Source organism: Aquarana catesbeiana, linkage group LG01 (genome assembly GCF_042186555.1).
Source record: "Aquarana catesbeiana isolate 2022-GZ linkage group LG01, ASM4218655v1, whole genome shotgun sequence".
Taxonomy (NCBI): Eukaryota; Metazoa; Chordata; class Amphibia; order Anura; family Ranidae; genus Aquarana; species Aquarana catesbeiana.
This window is the reverse complement of record NC_133324.1, coordinates 643,053,818-643,073,231: the sequence shown is the minus strand read 5'-3', so window position 1 is coordinate 643,073,231 and position 19,414 is coordinate 643,053,818. Positions and strand designations below refer to the sequence as shown.

Sequence of the window (19,414 nt, the reverse complement as noted above, 5' to 3'; positions counted from 1 at the left end):
TTAACAAGGGCTGCTTCTGACTGAGCAAAGGTAGAGCTTTTATGAAAAAAAAACCATTGCTGTAAAATACGTTTTAAACACTGGGAGGGAGAAGAAATGTTTCTGCCTGCATACCGATGACATCTTAGTCTAAGAAAAAAATGCTTAAAGACTGCTTTGGATAATAAAAGGCAAAGCTTTTCTGAAAAATTAAACTTCTGCTGTATATTGAGAAATGTACTGATGCAAACAAATGCTTGACATGCAGTAGATAATCTCCCTGCTGCAGCTTCTCACTTTGTGATTTTCTACAAAGTTACAGTGTTGCAGTCTGATCACAATTAGAGGAGACTGAGGTTAGCACTACAAATACACCTTATATGAAAGAAACATGAGGAGTGTGGGGATGTTTAAAGAAGAGCTCCAGTCTCCCCCCAAAAAATTAAAAGTCAGCAGCTAAAAATACTGTAGCTGCTGTCTTTTAATATTAGGACACTTACCTGTCCAGGGATCCAGTGATGTTCGCACCCGAGCCGATTCTTCAGGTAAGGAAAACCGGCCACGCTTTGTGAATTGTACTGCAGTCTTCAAGGTTCCAGATACCCCCTGGAGAATGCAAACAAGCGGAACTTCCCCTTTTGGGTAAGTTCAGCTTTAAGTTCACTGTACTAATGAGTTGAAATGCTTGATGTAAATTAGAAACTGCATTCCAATACCGTCTCCTTGGGATGCCATCCTGTACCCGTAGTGGCATTTTAATAAAATTTAGAACAAACATTTGGTGTCCTTTGTAGAGTGATTAGAAATTGTCCAGCTTACTATTAACAAGCAGCTGTCATTTGTCCAAAACAGGTGAAACAAGGACATGGAACATCTGACTGGTTATGGGCACCACACATACCTTTCCTTCCAGTTAAATGTAATACTTTGCACTTGCTTTGTACTAAATGTCTATAAAAGTAACAAATTCGTACAGATGACATTTTAGGATTTGTACATTTTCACACATTTTACAAAAATAAATTTTGAATGAATTTTTTCATAAAATTTAAACATGAATTCTAGATAGGATTCCTATAATGTGTTTGGCTTGAGAAAGAGCTTGCATGGGGTCAAAATATTGCCTTTTTTTCACATTGTATGCTGTGTTGCTGTTTATGGAGAAAAAATTAGCTATTTACTTTTTTGAAGTCCATGGTGTGGGATACCTTTGCTGCAATAAAATATGTAGAAATATTCAAAATGAATAAAGAAATGTTAGCTTGGATGTTATAGTCTATTGTAAGTCTCAATAATAACTGTACTTCTACTGGAAATCCCTAAGGCAGAGTGAGTACAGCAAACACTGACCTAACTTGATATCCTCCATGCTCTGTGTAAGCACCTTTATCCACTGGTATCCTCTCAGCTATGTAGAAGTGCAACAATAGCAGCCCTTATGTACAACAAAATGTTCTCTTCTCCAAGTGTCAGCACAGGCTAATTTATTGGACTCATTAACAAAAGACTGACACTAAAGAAGACAAGCTTCCCTGTTCCAGAAAGGATTGAGTTTCTATCTGTATTAAAAAGACAGGCAATGCTACCTACAAAAAATGGAACCTTGAGAGCATGGAAAAGCTATGGAAGGTATACCTGATGTAACTTTGGATACAAGAGAAAGAAAACCTTCAGCAACAAAATCCCTGCACAATGATGACTCTTTAATGATTACAGTTCTGACATTCTCTGGTCCACATACCAAGTTCAACTGCAGGTGAATAAGGGATTATGTGGAATGCATAATAAAGCAGACTCATCATGCTCTATGTCACCCACCCTTACATAAGTAAGGGTAGCATATATATTACATAGCAACCCACAATGGACTCCTAATACATTACAACAAATGAACTCGGGATACTATAAACACCCTGAGACCACCTGGATAAAAAAAAAAAAATCTAGACCCCATTGCTGTCCGCCTATAGTGTAGTAATTATTTTGCACCAGATTTAAAGATTTCAAAAAGTATTGCACTTACCTATAACAGTGCCCTGACTTGGCATGAATATATACAGACTATAGACTTTAGTTTAAAAGCCACCGCTTCTCCCTCCAAGGAACGGCATGCATTCCATCACCGGAAAGTCTGGGCTAGACATGATGCCAGAGGTATCCTGGAATTGATGATGTCCGTGAGGCTACCACAGGCATCGTCAATTCTGGCATACCTTGGTTTCAGATGGATCATCGAATATCCCAATCACGGTTTCACCATCAGATGTCAAAAGGTATGCCAGAATTGATGATGCCCCCGCGGTAGCCTCATGGGAGTTGTCAAATCCAGCATACCTCTGACATTGCGTATGGCCCGGACTTCCCGGTGGTGGAAAGCATGCCAGCACTATAATATTTTCTTTGGTTTATGGTGGTGAAATCCTTTGGAAAGAGTTAACCGATTTAGGATGATAATGGAAGATCTAGTGGTGAGATCGTTATTGTTTTAGATGGATCATCCAATATCTCAAAGCACTTGGTGACCTATATTCAGTTAGAGGTCACTGGAGCGATGGTGAGTGGGCATTCCTCACATTGGTGGTGGTATTTGGTGATTTATTGGAAGATCACTCCTCAAAAATAAGATCACATTCTATGGATCGGGATATACCAGGTTTATTTATGGACTTTATATATGGACTTTCCTTAGTTGATTTTAAGGTTATGTGTTGAAACTGTATTAGCTCCGATTCCTTTGTTTTTGGTTTAATACTACATACAAAGTGCAGGGTTTAGGAGCATGCTATGCTCAATGTGCAGGGTTCAGCTCTCTTTGACAGGCTGTCCATATGCCACTTCCACCCCTCCTAAGCTCTGACCTCTGCACAACCCCCCCCCACCCCCCTGCGCACCTCTCTCCACAGCCCTCATCTTCCACCCCCCACAAGCTTCCTCGGTCACCTACGAGGCCTGGTTCTAGTACCCCCTGGCAGAGTAGGCGGCTTTGCCTCTCTTTCACACTTGCAGGGAGGAGATTATTTATCGGCATCTATGCACCGGGCACAGGTGGGGATCACAGTACAGCATACTACGTGATGCCCCAACCCACACTGCACCTGCATCTCACTTGTCTTTGCCAAGAGTGCAGGGCAGGCAGAGATCTCAGAGGGGCTGAGTGGAAAGCTGTCCTTGTAATAGTGGTGAGTGGAGGGCAAGAATGGGAGGTGGCATTCTGGCTGAAGAAAAGCCCTTGGTGCGAGGGCCACAAGAAAATGACCTAGTGGGCCGGATTCAGCCCGTTGGCCTTGTGTTTGACAGGTGTATTGGATTGTCACAAGATAATCATTGTTTGTATTTAAATCACAATTCTGATGTTATAAAATGAAATTTTATTCCGCGATTATAGATTTCCTTTAAATAAACAAGAAAAAGCGCAACGAAAAAATATTCTACTTCTAAAGGCAGATTTATTTGGGGGCACAAGTCCTTTCTTGAACATCAGAACATCCCATTCAAAGAGGCGCTGGGAACTTTTAGATTTGCAAATGTAGTCCCATGAATGAAAACCTCAAACAAGCTCAATAGCTCTGGAGAGGCAGCTCCCACACAGCAAGGTTTCTCTCGACGGGCACCCAACAGTAGCTTCAACCATAAAAATATAGATCAAAATCAGATAAGAGGGATAGATAATTCTAATTGATTCAAAAAGCCATAAAAAAGCCAACACATTTTGGGGGCATTATTTCCCTTTCATCAGGGCTCAGAGAAACTAGGGACTTCACAGAACCATATAACAACCAGTATTACTAACGAACAAGTAACAGCATAACTTTGCATGGTCTTTTAGGAACAATCTCACTACAACCTTTGGTAAAAGAGGGATTCCTTAAATTCTGAGGTTTTATCAGCCCACTGTTTTATATTTTGAGAAGCCTAAGCCACCAATTAGATTATGAGACACAGTGACCCATAAAGTCTTCCCTTGTCATTAAATGTTTGATAAACTGTATAACAACTAGAAGTTTTTTTTTGGTTTATATTCATTTACTATGGCTGAAAGCATTCACTGCTCAACATCTAATATTTGGTAGATTCAGTTTCATTACAAATGATACTACTCATGGTTTTCCCTTTTTGCAGCCAGGAAATTATGGATGGAATTGAAAGATGCTTGCCTTACTAAAAGCTATGGGGAACTTGTTAAACATTTAACAAATTTAAAGGAAAAAAAATCAATAATTAACAGTGCTAGCATAGCAAGGTATGTTATCTTCGAGATCATGTCTGGCTTTGTATTCTGTTAAGTAAGGCATCCCTGTCATGGATGTATTTTGGCTTCAAAACAGGTGTTGTAGTCTGTCACTTGATATAAGTGCCTGCTTTAATTCAAGGTATTCTTGCCAACAAGGGCATGAACTAAAATTACATTAAAACCACCAGCTGTGGTCTTTAAAATGTCAGGGGAAATGGACCAGCATGCTTTATCTAATGCAAGCAAATTAAAATATTAAACTTCATTTGTAACAAAAGATAGCAAGATGCAGCACATAATAATATGGATGATGCACTCAAACAGCAGAATTTCACCGCTTTTACTTTTTAAGGTCCTGCAATCAGTCACTAAAAGATAAAACTCTCCAGTGTGGTGTGGCAATGCTTGTGAATGCACTTTATATTAAATATTAGGATACCGGCGCTATCTGCACCTCTATTTTTACAAATAAAAAAAACAAACCCATGAAATTCCCAATATAATACTCACTTAAGTGTATAGAGAATGCAGAAAAGCCACGCTCAGGATAAAGTAGAAAAGGTTGCTGCCTCCCCTAATAGGGCTCCCCTAAGGGGGCTCTAGATATATAACAAACAGACAGGAATTGGGGTCAAATGGCGCTACCTATTGGCTAAGGGCACAGAGGAGAAAGAGGCTGTAACCGCAGGTGTAAAATATGCAATAAAACTATACACCTGACATCCTAGCCTTTATGTTAAGGCAGGCCTCCTATGGGGGTGATCCCTAAAAGTATGTGCAGGTGTGTAGAGCATACGCCCTTATAATACGTGCAAATGAGCAGATACACAGTGTAATTCCTATAAGTAAAAACATATCAGAATCCTACCTAGAGGTTCCTGGTGGGTGTATATGTACACTGATGTGATGCACCAACTTATAGTGACAAAAAATATGTGTAACATACATAAATCAATCATACCAGTTACCCTAAATGCAAAAGAAAAAAAGAATATACTGTGCAAAAAATGCATATATAGTGTCCCAGTATTTTCATGTATCTTCTAAAAATCCATAACGTACCTTAATTCAGTCAGAGAAAATATTTATAATAATGTGCAATAGTGTTGCATCCAAAACACCAAAAAAATAATAAATTACAAACTAAAAAAATAGTAAAAATAAATGTGCAAAAAACAGAGATGTGGCAAAGTCCAAAAAAACAAAAATCAAACCACCACCGAAGAAAAGACATATATATACACACAACTATATATGTAATTGGAAAATATATGACAGTTCCCGTGTAGATAATTGTCAGGTTGTGCACATATATATATCAGAAACCATCACAGGTGATTTATGTGCTTGCAGTATCTCCAAGTGACTTGTGTGCTCCCCCACAAGGGTCCCCACTCACCGGATCCTATCACCCCTACAGGGGTAGTGTGCTTGTAGTTAAAAATATGTGTACCATACATAAATCAATCATACCAATTACCCTAAATGCAAAAGAAAAAAAAGAAAGACTATACTGTGCAAAAAATGCATGTATAGTGTCCCAGTATTTTCATGTATCTTCTAAAAATCCAAAACGTACGTTAATTCAGTCAAAAAAAAATTATAATAATGTGCAATAGTGTTTCATCCAAAACATCAAAAACACCGATCGGCCGAGTGTTGAACAACACGTGTAGCAGAAAGAATGCACTAATGTTCATGTCCATCTAACCTTGAGTCTAAGGGAAGCTTTCGGAGCCTACAAAGCGGATCCCTGGCATACAAGCACACTACCCCTGTAGGGGTGATAGGATCCGGTGAGTGGCAATAAAGCGTTATTACATACAATTAAATAATGCTGCAGGCTCTGGCTACATCATAGGCCTGTGACGTAGCACAGCCCAAGCTCAGACCCTATGTGGGCCTGGATTGTATTCATCTAGTTCAGCCTTTACCAACCGGGGTACCGTCTGGGGTCTTTACTGATGGCATGACCACGTGGCTAAAAATTGCTCCATAATTGTCTAAGGCACACAGCTGGAATAAGCCTTTTTTTGTGTATGTTACAGAGTTGCGGATTATTGCAATGCAGCATTACAAAAAAATTACACTGTGTGGTACCACCCACCTACTGTATGTCCTTCCAACCGATGGTGTCATCACATCAGTTGTTATGTTGGGCACTCAAACACCATCCTCATCTCTTGCCTCTTTCCCTCAGTACTAGTGTCACGCCATGTGCGTGAGAGAGAGAAACCGAAGGAGAAAGTCTGGATAAGGGCGGCAGATCTGAGCACTTCTGAATTAGGCTATGAGCCTCTGTATAACCATATTTCAGAAGAATCGATTATTGTGCAAGTACAAGACAATGTTTGAAGGTTACCTGTTAAATTAGAAATGTCTGGTTTGCTACTGTAAGTATGTTAAAGCAGTTGTAAAACAGTTGTAAAGGCCGCTTTGTTATTTTTGCCTTATTAGAGGCTTACCTGTAGGTAAAATTAATATCTCCTAAACCTGCGCGGTATGTGATGCATACTAGGACATTATGCATTTGTCTTGCAGGTTTTTTTCTTTTTTTCTGCGGTTTACAACTGCTTTAAGTTAGTTACAGTATGTATAATCTTTTGTACAGCAGGATTTCTGTGTTACTACTGACCCCTGCATGCTGTGAGTTACTTACTACAGACCTCTGCATTACTTACTCCTGACCAGTGTGCTCTGTATTACTTACTACTAACATCTGGACTGTATATTACAAATTACTAACCACTGAACTCGGAGTTGCAATCTTTAGAGTGTGACTAAGTGCTGTGGACCAGGAGCTCCATATCTGCATGTCTGCCCCTCATCCATCTCTTCCAGTATGGAACTGTTTTTTACATCATCCTAGGCCGTAAATATCATTTTTTTTTGCACTTTAGAATAGTGTGCATTAAGATTGTGCATAATTTTAATTAGTGCTTTGACTGAAATTATGTTGGGAATCACTGATCTAAATGTTCAAACTCAAGTACGACTCATCTAGAGCACTGTTAAATACATTTGATACCTTTGTATCAAAAACACTGAAATCTCCATTGCCTACCTAATGACTAGATTGCAGTTGGCACACATCGGGGTGCGTGTCCCAGCAGGAATATGCTCTGCCCTCTGAAACAATGTGTCTTGATCATCCATAGGAGGTGGTGCAAATGGTTTATTATCTGATGCAGGTGTTCTCGTAGAAGGCTGATTTGTGATCCGTCCAGTAGAAGGTGCTGAAAAACATAATTAGACAGTTTAGGTGCTGTAATACACTTACAAATATATATTTCATAGCTCTAACTGTGATCAGTCATGTTATAATTACACAGCATGGGGGATTTACACAAAGCTGTGGTTAGAATGTCATAACGTTAAACATAAAATTGCATGCATACAACTGATTTGCGTTAAACATAAAATTGCATGCATACAACTGATTTGTGGTAATAGGAATGTGGATGATTCCACTGTTGACTTGGTATGGGACATTTATCATGATCATGACTTTACAATGTAGCAATTAAGTGGTATGAGTTTTCACATTTCACTGGCTCCATGTTTGTTTTTAGTATGGATCACTGATGGTAGAGAAGGAGCAGGACGACAGCCCCATAGTGTGCACCATTCTCACCTCACAAATTCACTTTAAAGTGGGATTCCAGACAAAACAGAGGGGTTACAACCTCTGTTAGAATTTTACTGTGTTTTTGTTTTCCCTGAACAAAGACAAGACTAAGAAAAGAAAAAAGCCCCAACATAGACACAGACAGCATTAATTCAATATTTCTAGTAAGAAGACTAAACACATCTTTGTCATTTCTCCTGAAAACAGCATGATATACATGTTCAGATGACATGCCTTTGTTATTCCTACTAAACTGAAAAGGGCCTTTTCGTCTCTTAATTTGAGGTTCCAGTCACACTTCGCAATTTGGAATAGCGGGCAGAATTGCTGCGATTCTGGCAAAATTTTCAAAACGCATGGCGATTGCTACATAACATGTTTGGGTGCCATTATCCCTTAATGGCTCCCCACACGCAATGTGATTTTGTTGCAATTGTCAACACGCAACCAATGCACACTCACCAGAATGCCATTGGTAAATGGCAGGTCATCAGAACAACCCTTTGAGGATTCCAGCAACCATCCAGCGGTAAATAGCATAATATCAGAAAAAAATCTTTTCAAGGATTCTCCACAATCATCTGGTGGCTCTTCCGCAGAGGCAATGATTCCTCACTGGTGAAGGGGGCTGCACTGGAGGCACCTTTGGCACTTCATAGGGTGTATTGGAGAATGTATTTTCATATAAAGTATATTACCACTTGTGAATATACTTTTATTGGATCATTTTCAAAATTTTTGGACACCTATTGCACGTTATGGACTATTTGGGATCGCTATAAAGTCACATACTGCATTTAGGAAATCTTGTTTTTATATATATTTATGTATTATGATACAAATCAAAATGCATTCATACATCAAATTGCTTCAGATATTCTCAAATACTAGAATATGCAGATACATTTTCCTACAAAAAAAAACAAAACACAAAGCTCACTCGGCTTTGATATCAGCCAACTTTAATCATAAAAGTAAAATAGGGAGGATCAGCACTAGGATCTACTCATGGCTTTGTTTTCTACAATGTTGCCAGTCTAAGGCTGGCCATACACAGAGCAAATTTCTTGCAGAAAAGAAGTTAGTTTGATTCCCTCATCAACACAGCCATGTTGATGCGGGAATCCCTCCTGCCAGGTGGGGGGGGGGGGGGGGGGGAAGACATGCCCGCTGGTAGAAGACCGCGATTATCACTAGCAGCCGATAGCGATAATCGCAAGAGAATCCCAAGTTGATCGATTAACTTGGTACATTCAGCCTGCACATTAATGGTTTGAATCTCAGCCTGTTCCTGCTGAACCGACAGATTCGAACTGTATATGGCTGGCCCAACACTGAATATTTTTCCAGTGGAGCACAGGGATAACCTTATTACTCTGCTGCTGCTGATTTGTTGTCCAATCACAGGGTGGGGCAAATCCTTAATCTGGCTACATTGCTTAACTTGCAGTGCAAGCTGCACAGGTCTGGTTTTATTGCCAGGCAAGGATGCCTGGCTTATAAGACTAGCTAAAGAGAATTACAAATCCCTAGCAACTAAACCAGTTCACATATGGGGTCCCTGTACTTCCTGAAGAGTAGAGACAGCAAGGAACCTGTATTGACTGTGTGCGGGATTGTTTTTCCTTATATAACAAAAAGGGACACACTGCGCTACAGCAATGTCAAGATGAAAACAAAGGTCCCGAACAAATGCACTGAGCTCCATCTCTATGCATCTCAATGATTAATTTATAATCTTGACTGAAGTGTAAATCTAGTTTTCAATAAAACCATAAGCTACTGTAACATACAATAGCTTCATTGCCACAACAGCGGAAACAAGTGTTTTGTTAGCAAACATGCACTGCATGTATAGCAATTTATATTCGAAGCACAGGCAAAACAGTGACAGAACTTATGGCAGATCAAGTTTATTAAGAAGTCTGACAGCCTACAATATCTGATAAACGGACGAAATCTATCTTTAGGTTTTAATCACTGCTAAGTAAGCTGAGAAAACAACCTGGCTACATGTTCAATAAAGAAAGGAAGAGGTAAAATCAGGTGATGGCTTATAGAACGCAACTCTTTCAGAATGGAACAGGAATGCACTAGTGCAGAGTTTTCTACAGTGCTGCACAGATTAGCCAACAGTACCTTCTCCAAATAAAGATCATGTTTCTCTTTACTATTTAATATTTAACTTTCTATTATTTTCTACTCCACCCTCTTACTGTATGAAATTGGGTTTCATGCTGTAAGCACGTTATTTCAATGGCTGACATTTACATACTGCCAGCATTATTCTCACAATAGACTTTTCTTGGTGAAGTCAATGTTTGCATCAGTTATGACAGGATACATTCCTGTGGCTTGTTGTCACAGACAGAAAAAATATATCAGAATAAAGAGAGAAAATAAAAATGAATGATAGATGTGTTTAATCTAGGCGAGCAGGAAACGAAACGGGGGGGGGGGTTGCTTTACTAAAGGCAAATCCACTATGCACTACAAGTGCACATGGAAGTGCAGTCGCTGTAGATCTAAGAGGAAGATCTGAAATGAGGGGAAGCTCTGCTGATTTTATCATCCAATCATGTGCAAGCTAAACTGCTGTTTTTAATTTTCCTTGCATGTCCTCCTCAGATCTACAGCGACTGCACTTCTAAGTGCACTTGTAGTGCATAGTGGATTTGCCTTTAGTAGATAACATCCTTATCTGACAGCTGCATTACAGGAAAAAAAAAATCAGGGAAACCTATGGCTGAACAAAGCACCCATGATGTATACATGGTATATGCAATGCTTGCTTGATTGAGAGGCTATCCATGGTGGGACACATATAGACTGGTAGATGAGATGCATTAAAGCAGCACGCTCTGCCTATAATTAGGGCCTTTTTATGTTCTTATATGAAGATTTGCATTAATAGGACTTTATAATGTATGGGGGTATGCAGTAGAGGTAGAACTCCAGTCAAAACCTATAGCATTAAAGTGGTTCTAAGACAAAGGTTTTCAGCATTAAGGAAAAAACCTTTTAATAACAGCTCCCCCAACACCCTCCTTCCCCAAACACTTACCTGAGTCCATTCTCAGTCCAGCACTGTCTTGTCTCTAGTAGCTCTTCTCCCTTCTTTCTGGTCTCGCAGGCTTTGCTGTTAGCAGAGGGAGCCATTGGCTCCTGCTGCTGTAAATCAAATCCTGTGAGGAGGGAGTGAGGCCGAAATGTGCTGCGTGTCTATAGACTCACACATCCTGTCTCAGAGGAGGACTACATGAGTGCTCTATAACAAGTGGCTTGTCATGGGGGCACAAGTGGCTTGCTATGAGGGCACTTGAAGAAGAAGAGGAGTGGAGAGTACTGGCAGGGGACCCCAGAAGATGAGGTTTGGGGCCGCTCTGTGCAAAACCATTACCAGAGCAGGTTGGTACAGCAGGTTTTTCATTTTAGGAAAATAAATAAGTGTTTAGAACTGCTTTAAGAGTGATTAGAAACCCAGTAAGGTTTTAATGCTGTCTGGGAAACTGCTTTATTTTAAGCGAGAATGCTTCCAACGTGGGTGAAGTCTGCAAAAAAAAAAAAAAAAAAAAATGCAGATTTATTAGTAGAGTGGGAAAGGATTAGGATCTCTGTCGTCATCTGTATCTCCGCTGAGAAGATTTCCTTACTTCTTATTGTGTCAGTGGGATAGGAAGTAGTGGGAAACCTCTTTAATGGAAACAAAAACAATTTAAAAAATGGAAACTGGTCCTAAAGATTTCTCCCTCTATTAAAAAGGAAGAACAAATGGACATACCTCACCCCTATTCAGGTAGCCAGGTATAACACAACCAGTCCACCCTTTGCCCACTATGTGAACAAGAAATGGGCACGTTCTACCATTTAATATGGACCTGCACCAAAATTCAACAACTTTGGAAACAAGTTGTAACCTTTTTGCATGACACCATGGGTTCTCCAATAGCGCTAGAACCAAAACAATGTCTTATAGGGATATTCTCAGACACAGAAATTCACTAAAATATTCCTCCACGAAGCTTTGTTCTCTGTTAGGAAAATAATTGCAAGAAAGTGGATGAGACCCTCTCCCCCTAGTTTTGCAGAGTGGAAGATAGAAGTCAACACAACATTGCCGTATAAAAAATACGTATATATTAATAGAGGCTGCCAGGCCAAATACAATAAAATCTGGGATAGTTGGCTACAGGAACCAGAAACTTGCGGTTAACTATGAATCTGACTAGGAATATAAAAATTCAGATGTCTACATATTAGTTTTCATTACTGCTGTATCTAGCGAAAACACATATAAAGATGTAAACCTGAATATACCATTCCATAATAATTGTTATACTTGTATTGAATGCACTATTCATTTCATGGACCTTAATATGCGCTTTATGTATGCAAATGTTATGTTACTCATATATACATCATCTATATTCAAAGAAAAACCTTTGTTCAACGAAAAAAAAGGAAGAACAAATCATTTATGAATTCATCAATTTAATAAGCTAATCTATTTTTAGATTGGTAAGAGTACCTTTAATCTTTTGGCATAACTCCCTGTAATATTCTGCATAACAGGGCATACAGCTTAGAGTTTAACTATCTTTGAACAGGTCAGAACTAATCTAGCTCTGCTTCCCTCCACAGCAACAATCTATAAAAAAACTGCCAAAATGGCTAAAAAGCACTATATTAAATGTAGTAATTTTAGCATGTGTATGCTATAGCACAAGTTGAACCATGTAATCTGGAAATGGCTGTAAAGCGTCGGACTGAGTGCATAGTTTTATTTTCTGCTCTGCAGTAAAATGTATGTAGCAAAGCACAGACTAACTGAACAAAATAAATAAAAGAAAAATAAAAACAAAAGAAAGGTCTGGCGTCACCAGTGACACACCTCCATTCCTAATAGTACAATAAAAACAAAGGTATCGCCCTTAGGGGCTTTATATGAGGTGTGCACAATAGGCCGATGAAATTGACAAATATAAATACAATAAAAACATTTATTGCAGAAATAATCACACATAAAAGAGTAGCATAAACAAAGGCAAAGCCGATACAATTGTATATGGCTAAAGATCGCATTGCATTAGAAATACATGAGTGTATAACATCTATAACATCTGATGCAGTTTGCGAGATGCGACTCACTCTTCAGGGGTTGATGCATGTAGGATATATCTGGAAATGAATGACCAAAAAGGTAATGTAACACATATTGCTGCCATCCTCGGTGAACACAGCCACAGTCACCCAGGCCTTGCTGAGTATGGGGTCTTTCCTTTCTCTGTAAGGCCCCTCTTACTGTTTGTCCATCATTCATTCATGTGTTACATTACCTTTTTAAAAAGGCATTTAAAAACATTTAAATAGGCAATTCATCTTCCGTTCAGCAAGGGACAAAAAAAAAATAAAAAACAGAGTGATAAAAACACACACCCTAAAGAGTTATACTACAAAACTGTTTATTCGCTAAGAAAGAGCAAAACACAAACACCACCAATACTAAAATCCCTATATCCCCAAGGAGTCCATAAAAAAGGGGGGGGGGGGGGACTCCTAATAATACAAACAATTCCCCAAAGACAAATGGGTGATTAAGAAATATCTCTAAAGATATTGAAAGGGATAAATGCAGTGGGTATATCCCTCCCTCCCCCAATATGAAACACCCCCTATAAGCACCTAACAGTACCCCAAGCCACCTGGGGTGAGGAACTGGGCTGGATAATTCCTGAAGGGAACAGTGTGATTCTGTAAACACAGAAATGTGCCACACGGTTACATTCCAGAAATGATACAGTCTAAGTGACCAATGGTAAGGTGTAAAGTCATACCACAGTCAGTCAAAGATAGAATAATCATAGAAGGGGGACACACTGGGAAAATGGATAATCCAAAAATTGAAGACAATTAGGGGAGAGAAAATCTTCTCCTCACAAAGAAAAAAAAGATTGATATTGTATCCTCAAATGTATGGAAAGTCCTGCTGTATGATCTTGATTGGTAACAAACATGTGGTTAAACGATGACAGACACTGATTACAGATGGATGGATCACTAAGCATTTCAATCCCGACCTTGTCAGGTATATAACATAAGCAGGAACGATCACATAGGCACCGTCAGTGTAACCAAGAGCCAGGGTTCCCACAGCATGTAGGTATAACATCCAAGCAAATGTAATAATACATTTACATGGTGGTTACTCACTGATACCGGATCACACAGAGAACTCTCCAATGTAAAATGAGATTTAAACTGTTGGTCTGTATGTGATAGCCATAGATCTCCAGTTGATGATCGTTCATCTGTGATAAAGATAGTGATTTCTCATCCAAGATAGCTAGTTGGAGGCAAAGATGGGAAGGTTCCCAGACTTTAAAGAACTTTGTGTGTGAATGTGTGTGAATCCTTAAAATACTGGACATCTGCACATTAACCATCAAGGTGGTCATCCAGGTGTTCACTTGGCAGAGATGAAAAGCTATGAGGTCAATTTTTGCCATCAGGTATTTTCAACAAGTGTTTAACAACTCTATGGAGGGGGGGGGGCATGGTCAGAATATCTGTCAGATTTCCAGTGTTCTATGTCTTCTTGCCCCATCGACACCCTTGCCCTGGGTCTTTCAGATGTCACAGTACAGGAACTTAGGGGAATCTCCCTGTTGAAGAGAAAGACCGCAATAACACATGGTGCTGCCATCTTGACGGTTGAAAAATATACATGTGGTGAAGCTTAACTTTCAATCACAGTCAGGTCTATTCAGTCTGCATGTTTGGTGAAAGAAACCATGCATTTGATTCAAATTTTTAGGATGCCACTATATTAACTTTTTTGCAAATGCTAAGGTTCACAAAAAACTGGACCTCACAGCAAAATACCACTTACAATTTTTGTTTGTGCTGGTTCACCTTTTTTGAGGCTTTATGGTCCACCCTGCCCCTGCCTCCATGTGTGCTTAGGCAAGAATGATGTCAGCAGTGCTCCTGCAGTGTCCTGGGATATCCAGGTCTAGCAGGACTTATTACACTTTAGGGGGCTGGCTGCAAAAAAAGGAGACGGCGGATTGCCAATCATGTAGGAAAGGAAGATAGCAGCGTGTGACCTGGTGTGCAGCAGCAGAGTGGCAGATCACAACAGATCAATGCTGGATTCACAGGGTATGGAAGCATGTTTCTTGAGGATAAATGGGTAAAAAAGGTAACAGGGAATTAAAAAGAAACTAACAAGTATAATGAACTTTAAACATCACTATGCATTGAGCATCTATAGCCCAACTGCATAGAAATTGTAAACCTGCATCTTGTGTGTCTTCAAGCAAAAAAACACACACAAATTACAGGTATTTAGAAATAGAAGGATCATTTTTCATTCCCAAGCAATCCTTAAAATGGATTAAACACACATTGCCTTTTGATCGACTAGTTTTCACTTTAGTTTATGAGCCCTGTGATACAGATCTATAAGAAAGCTAGAAAATCTTTATCCCAAATGTGTAATTTCAGACTGCCAGCTCTGGTGAGTATGGTCATGCTTCTGTCATTTGAGCAAAAACAAAGGAAGTTCTGTAACTCCCAGCTTCTAAGGTGAAAATGTTCCTTGCTTTCCTTCATGCAAAACCACTTGCTGAACTTAATGCCAAATTAGGTTATTTTTGAACTCCATTCAGATAAGATCATTTACAGCTAATGAAGTTCTGGAAAAGTAAATAAATAAAATGAATAATTCCAGCTTACTGTAGTAGTTGGCATTGCTAACATTTGTCCCTTGTAAGTAAATGGTGGCTTAGCGTTTTAATAATAGCACTAATTCGATAATTGCATTGTGCTTTGGAAACAAAGATCCACCTCTAAAGAAAATTTTATTGGGGCAACACAAATGTGGAACACATCAGCAGTTTTGTGACTTGACTTTACATTAAACTGGGGGTTAATTTCTAAACATTGAGTGTGCAAAATCTGGTGCAGCTCTGCATATAAACCAATCAGCTTCCAGGTTTTATTGCCAAAGCTTGATTGAACAAGCTGAAGCTAGAAGCCGATTGGCTACCATGTACAGCTGCACCAGATTCTGAGTACACCAGCTTTAGTAAATCTACACCACTGTCACCAGACTGTTCTTTTCAACAAATCAATCTTCCAATACCAATACCAATACCAATATATATATATATATATATATATATATATATATATATATATATATATATATATATATATATATATATATATATATATATATATATATATATATATATATATATATATTATACACACACACAACATATTTTAGGCATGTTATTTGACTCCCATGTGTAGGCATCCAAAAGCACTGAGACTGCTACTGGCAATGCCATTCTGTAGGTGATGTAAACAGTCCTAGCAGATTCACGGCTATTTGAAGTGGTTACTTAAATTGGTTCTAACTTTCACACCAAAGGTTTCAAAAGAGTTTTTCTGCATCATATACATAAGACATACCTGTCAAGTTGTCATAGAATGTGTGGAAATGGCTGCCAGTCAGCAAAGAACTTTGTGGTGGAGTGTATATCCCTTTCTATAAACACCCCCTCCTTCCCATTTAACATCAAGCTTTTTCAAGGGGCGGCACTGCTGCACAGACAGCATTATGTCATGACGTCATTGCGCTGAAAGTGGGATAACTGATGTATGCTCCAGGCAACCTGGGGCCCTCCAGCTGTTGCAGAACTACAAGTCCCATCGTGTCTCTGGGAGTAATTGTAACTGCCAGCCTTGCAATGCCTCATGGAAAATGTAGTGCCACAACAGCTAGAGGGCCCCAGGTTACCTACCCCTGCGCCAAACCATTTGGAGTGCACACAGGGGCAGAAACAGCAGCCAGGGAAAGACAACCTCACCCTCTCAGGAATTCCCTATGGCTGAGGCAAAGCTTACAAGCCAGCAAGCACTACATGGTCAACTGGTCACATAATATATATGTGATCATACTCCTTAGGGTTAAATCGTACGTTCTTAAAATATCATATTATTTACAATATACTACTACTACTATATACTACTATATACTACTATGCGGTTTGAACGCCATTCGAGGTGCCATCTTGCTTTTAACTTTGCACATGTTCATATGTATGGTGTGTCTGGTTTATTTCTGAGCACCCATAAAAATTGTTATGGAATACTACAAGATAATGTCTAAATACATTGTAATCTGTATTAGATTCTTAACTCCCGAGGTTTCCTAAAGACACGGGCTTTGCTTCAATAAACACATTGAATAAAAGTCCACAGTTACTCATGATATAATGGATATGCATAATGCACAAAATTGTATGTAAAACTATGTATTGGAGACTATGGGGAAAAAAAAAAATGCATAATATATGAATCTGCCCTTCCCATTTTAACCGCTTGCCGCCCACGGTCTGTCATATGACGGCGAGGCGGTGCGGCTCTCGTTCTGGGAGGGCGTCATATGACACCCTGCCCTTTAAAACAGGGAATGCGCGCGATCGTGCGCGCGCATCCCTGTACCCTCGGTGGCGGCGTGTCACGGAGACACCGCTCGCCACCGAGGGGGGTAAACAGCCATTGGGCATGGCTGTTTACCACGTGATCGGCCGTGATGAAGTCACGGCCGATGACAGCTGGTACCGCCCCATCGTGCACTGCGCAGCGCGTGCATGTCGGTGGCGGTGTGTTCCCGGGAACACTGCTGTCACCGACGATGGTAAACAGCCATTATCCGGCGGCTGTTTACCACGTGACTGGCTGTGATCCATTCACAGCTGATCACTAAATGTAAACACAGCGTGGTTACTAGCTGTTACCAGCTCTTCTCTCCTCACACACCGTTTCCAGTGTGAGGAGAGAAGAGCTAGGAGCAGTGAGTTACCGATCTGTGTCTGTATTGTACTGCACAAGCACAACACTTGTCCCATCGCCCCCCCAATTGTCATCTGTCACCCAACAGTCACCACAGTCATCCCATAAAGTGCACCTGTCACATAAGACTGCCATCAGTGACCGTCAGCGGTGCACCTGTCAGCCATCACCCATCAGTGACCGTCAGTCGTCACCTGTCAGCCATCACCCGTCACCCACCAGCCTTCACCTGTCAGCCATCACCCGTCACCCATCAGTGACGTCAGCGATTACCAGTCACCCATCAGTGACGTCAGCGATTACCCGTCACCCATCAGTGATGTCAGCCATTACCCGTCACTGACCATCACCCGTCACCGTCCGTCGCCTGTCACCCATCAGTGACCATCGCCTGTCACACCGTCATCACCTATCAGTGAACGTCACCTGCCACCCATCTCACAGCCCATCAGTGACAGTCACCTGTCACACAGCCATCAGCGTCATGTCCAAAAGATTATACACCAGTGAGGAGGCGTTCCAGATTCTCTCCATGACCGATGAGAGCAACGGGGAGTTCTCATCAGATTCCAATTCTGATTCCGAATCAAATTCGGCATTTGAACTGAATAGTGAATCGGCAAATGATTTGGAGGAAGAATGGGTCCCTCCTAAAAGGGCACGGCACTCTGGAAACCAGGATTACATTCTCAGGCCCAGTACCAGCACTGCCGCCAGCAATAGGCCCCAAGAACAAATTCCCAGGCCCAGTACCAGCGCTGCCACCAGCGATAGGCCCAGGGAACAAATGCCCAGTACCAGCGATGCCGCCAGCGATAGGCCCCAAGAACAAATGCCCAGACCCAGTACCAGTGCTGCCACATCACGCCTGAGTACCAACACAGGAAATTCAATTCCCCCAACTACTGGAGTGTCACGTCCCCCAAGAGCCAGGGCCTCTACATATATGCCAGATGGTCTTGCCAACCCAACATGGCTGCCATCCGACTCGGGATCACCAATTATTCCCCCATTCACAACACAGCCAGGTGTGCAGGCCAACACCCAACATTTCACAGCGATTGATTTTTTTTAATCTGTTTTTGCCCGACACTTTGCTGCAATTCATTGTGGACCAGACAAATTTATACGCCCAGCAATATATTGCCAACAACCCCCAATCAACCTATGCCGTCCATTTGAGTGGAGAGATCTAAATTTGGAGGAGTTCAAATTGTTTATGGGCCTCACCCTAAACATGGGGCTTACAAAAAAAAAATGAAGGACATGCCTATTGGTCCACCAACCCTATCCACAACATGCCCATTTATTCTGCCGTAATGGCCAGATCCCGATACAAAATGATAATGCGCTTTATTCATTTTAGCGACAACACCCAGTGCCCTCCCCGCAATCATCCAAATTACGACAAACTATATAAACTTCGCCCACTGATAAATTTCTTTTGCCAACAATTTGCAGAACTCTATGTCCCCGATAAGAATATATGTGTCGATGAGTCCCTGGTACCCTTTTTAGGTCGGCTAGGAATAAAGCAATATATTCCTAGCAAAAGGGCCAGATACGGAGTAAAATTATACAAGCTCTGTGAGAGAGCCATGGGATATTTGTATGCGTTCCACATATATGAAGGAAAAGATTCCCAGCTCCAGCCCCCTGAGTGCCCGGCCTACATGGGCACAACTGGAAAGATTGTATGGGACTTGGCA

General features: G+C 40.6%; 1 protein-coding gene across 2 annotated transcripts in view; it reads right to left on the bottom strand.

Moving 5' to 3' along the window:
- PDLIM5 (PDZ and LIM domain 5) overlaps positions 1–19,414 on the bottom strand; it is a 258,152-nt gene that overhangs the window by 23,986 nt on the left and 214,752 nt on the right. For both annotated transcript variants that reach the window (XM_073601093.1, XM_073601087.1), the window contains one exon: positions 7,275–7,446. In XM_073601093.1, the coding sequence (XP_073457194.1) occupies positions 7,275–7,446 (172 nt within the window). The remainder of the gene's footprint in view (positions 1–7,274; positions 7,447–19,414) is intronic.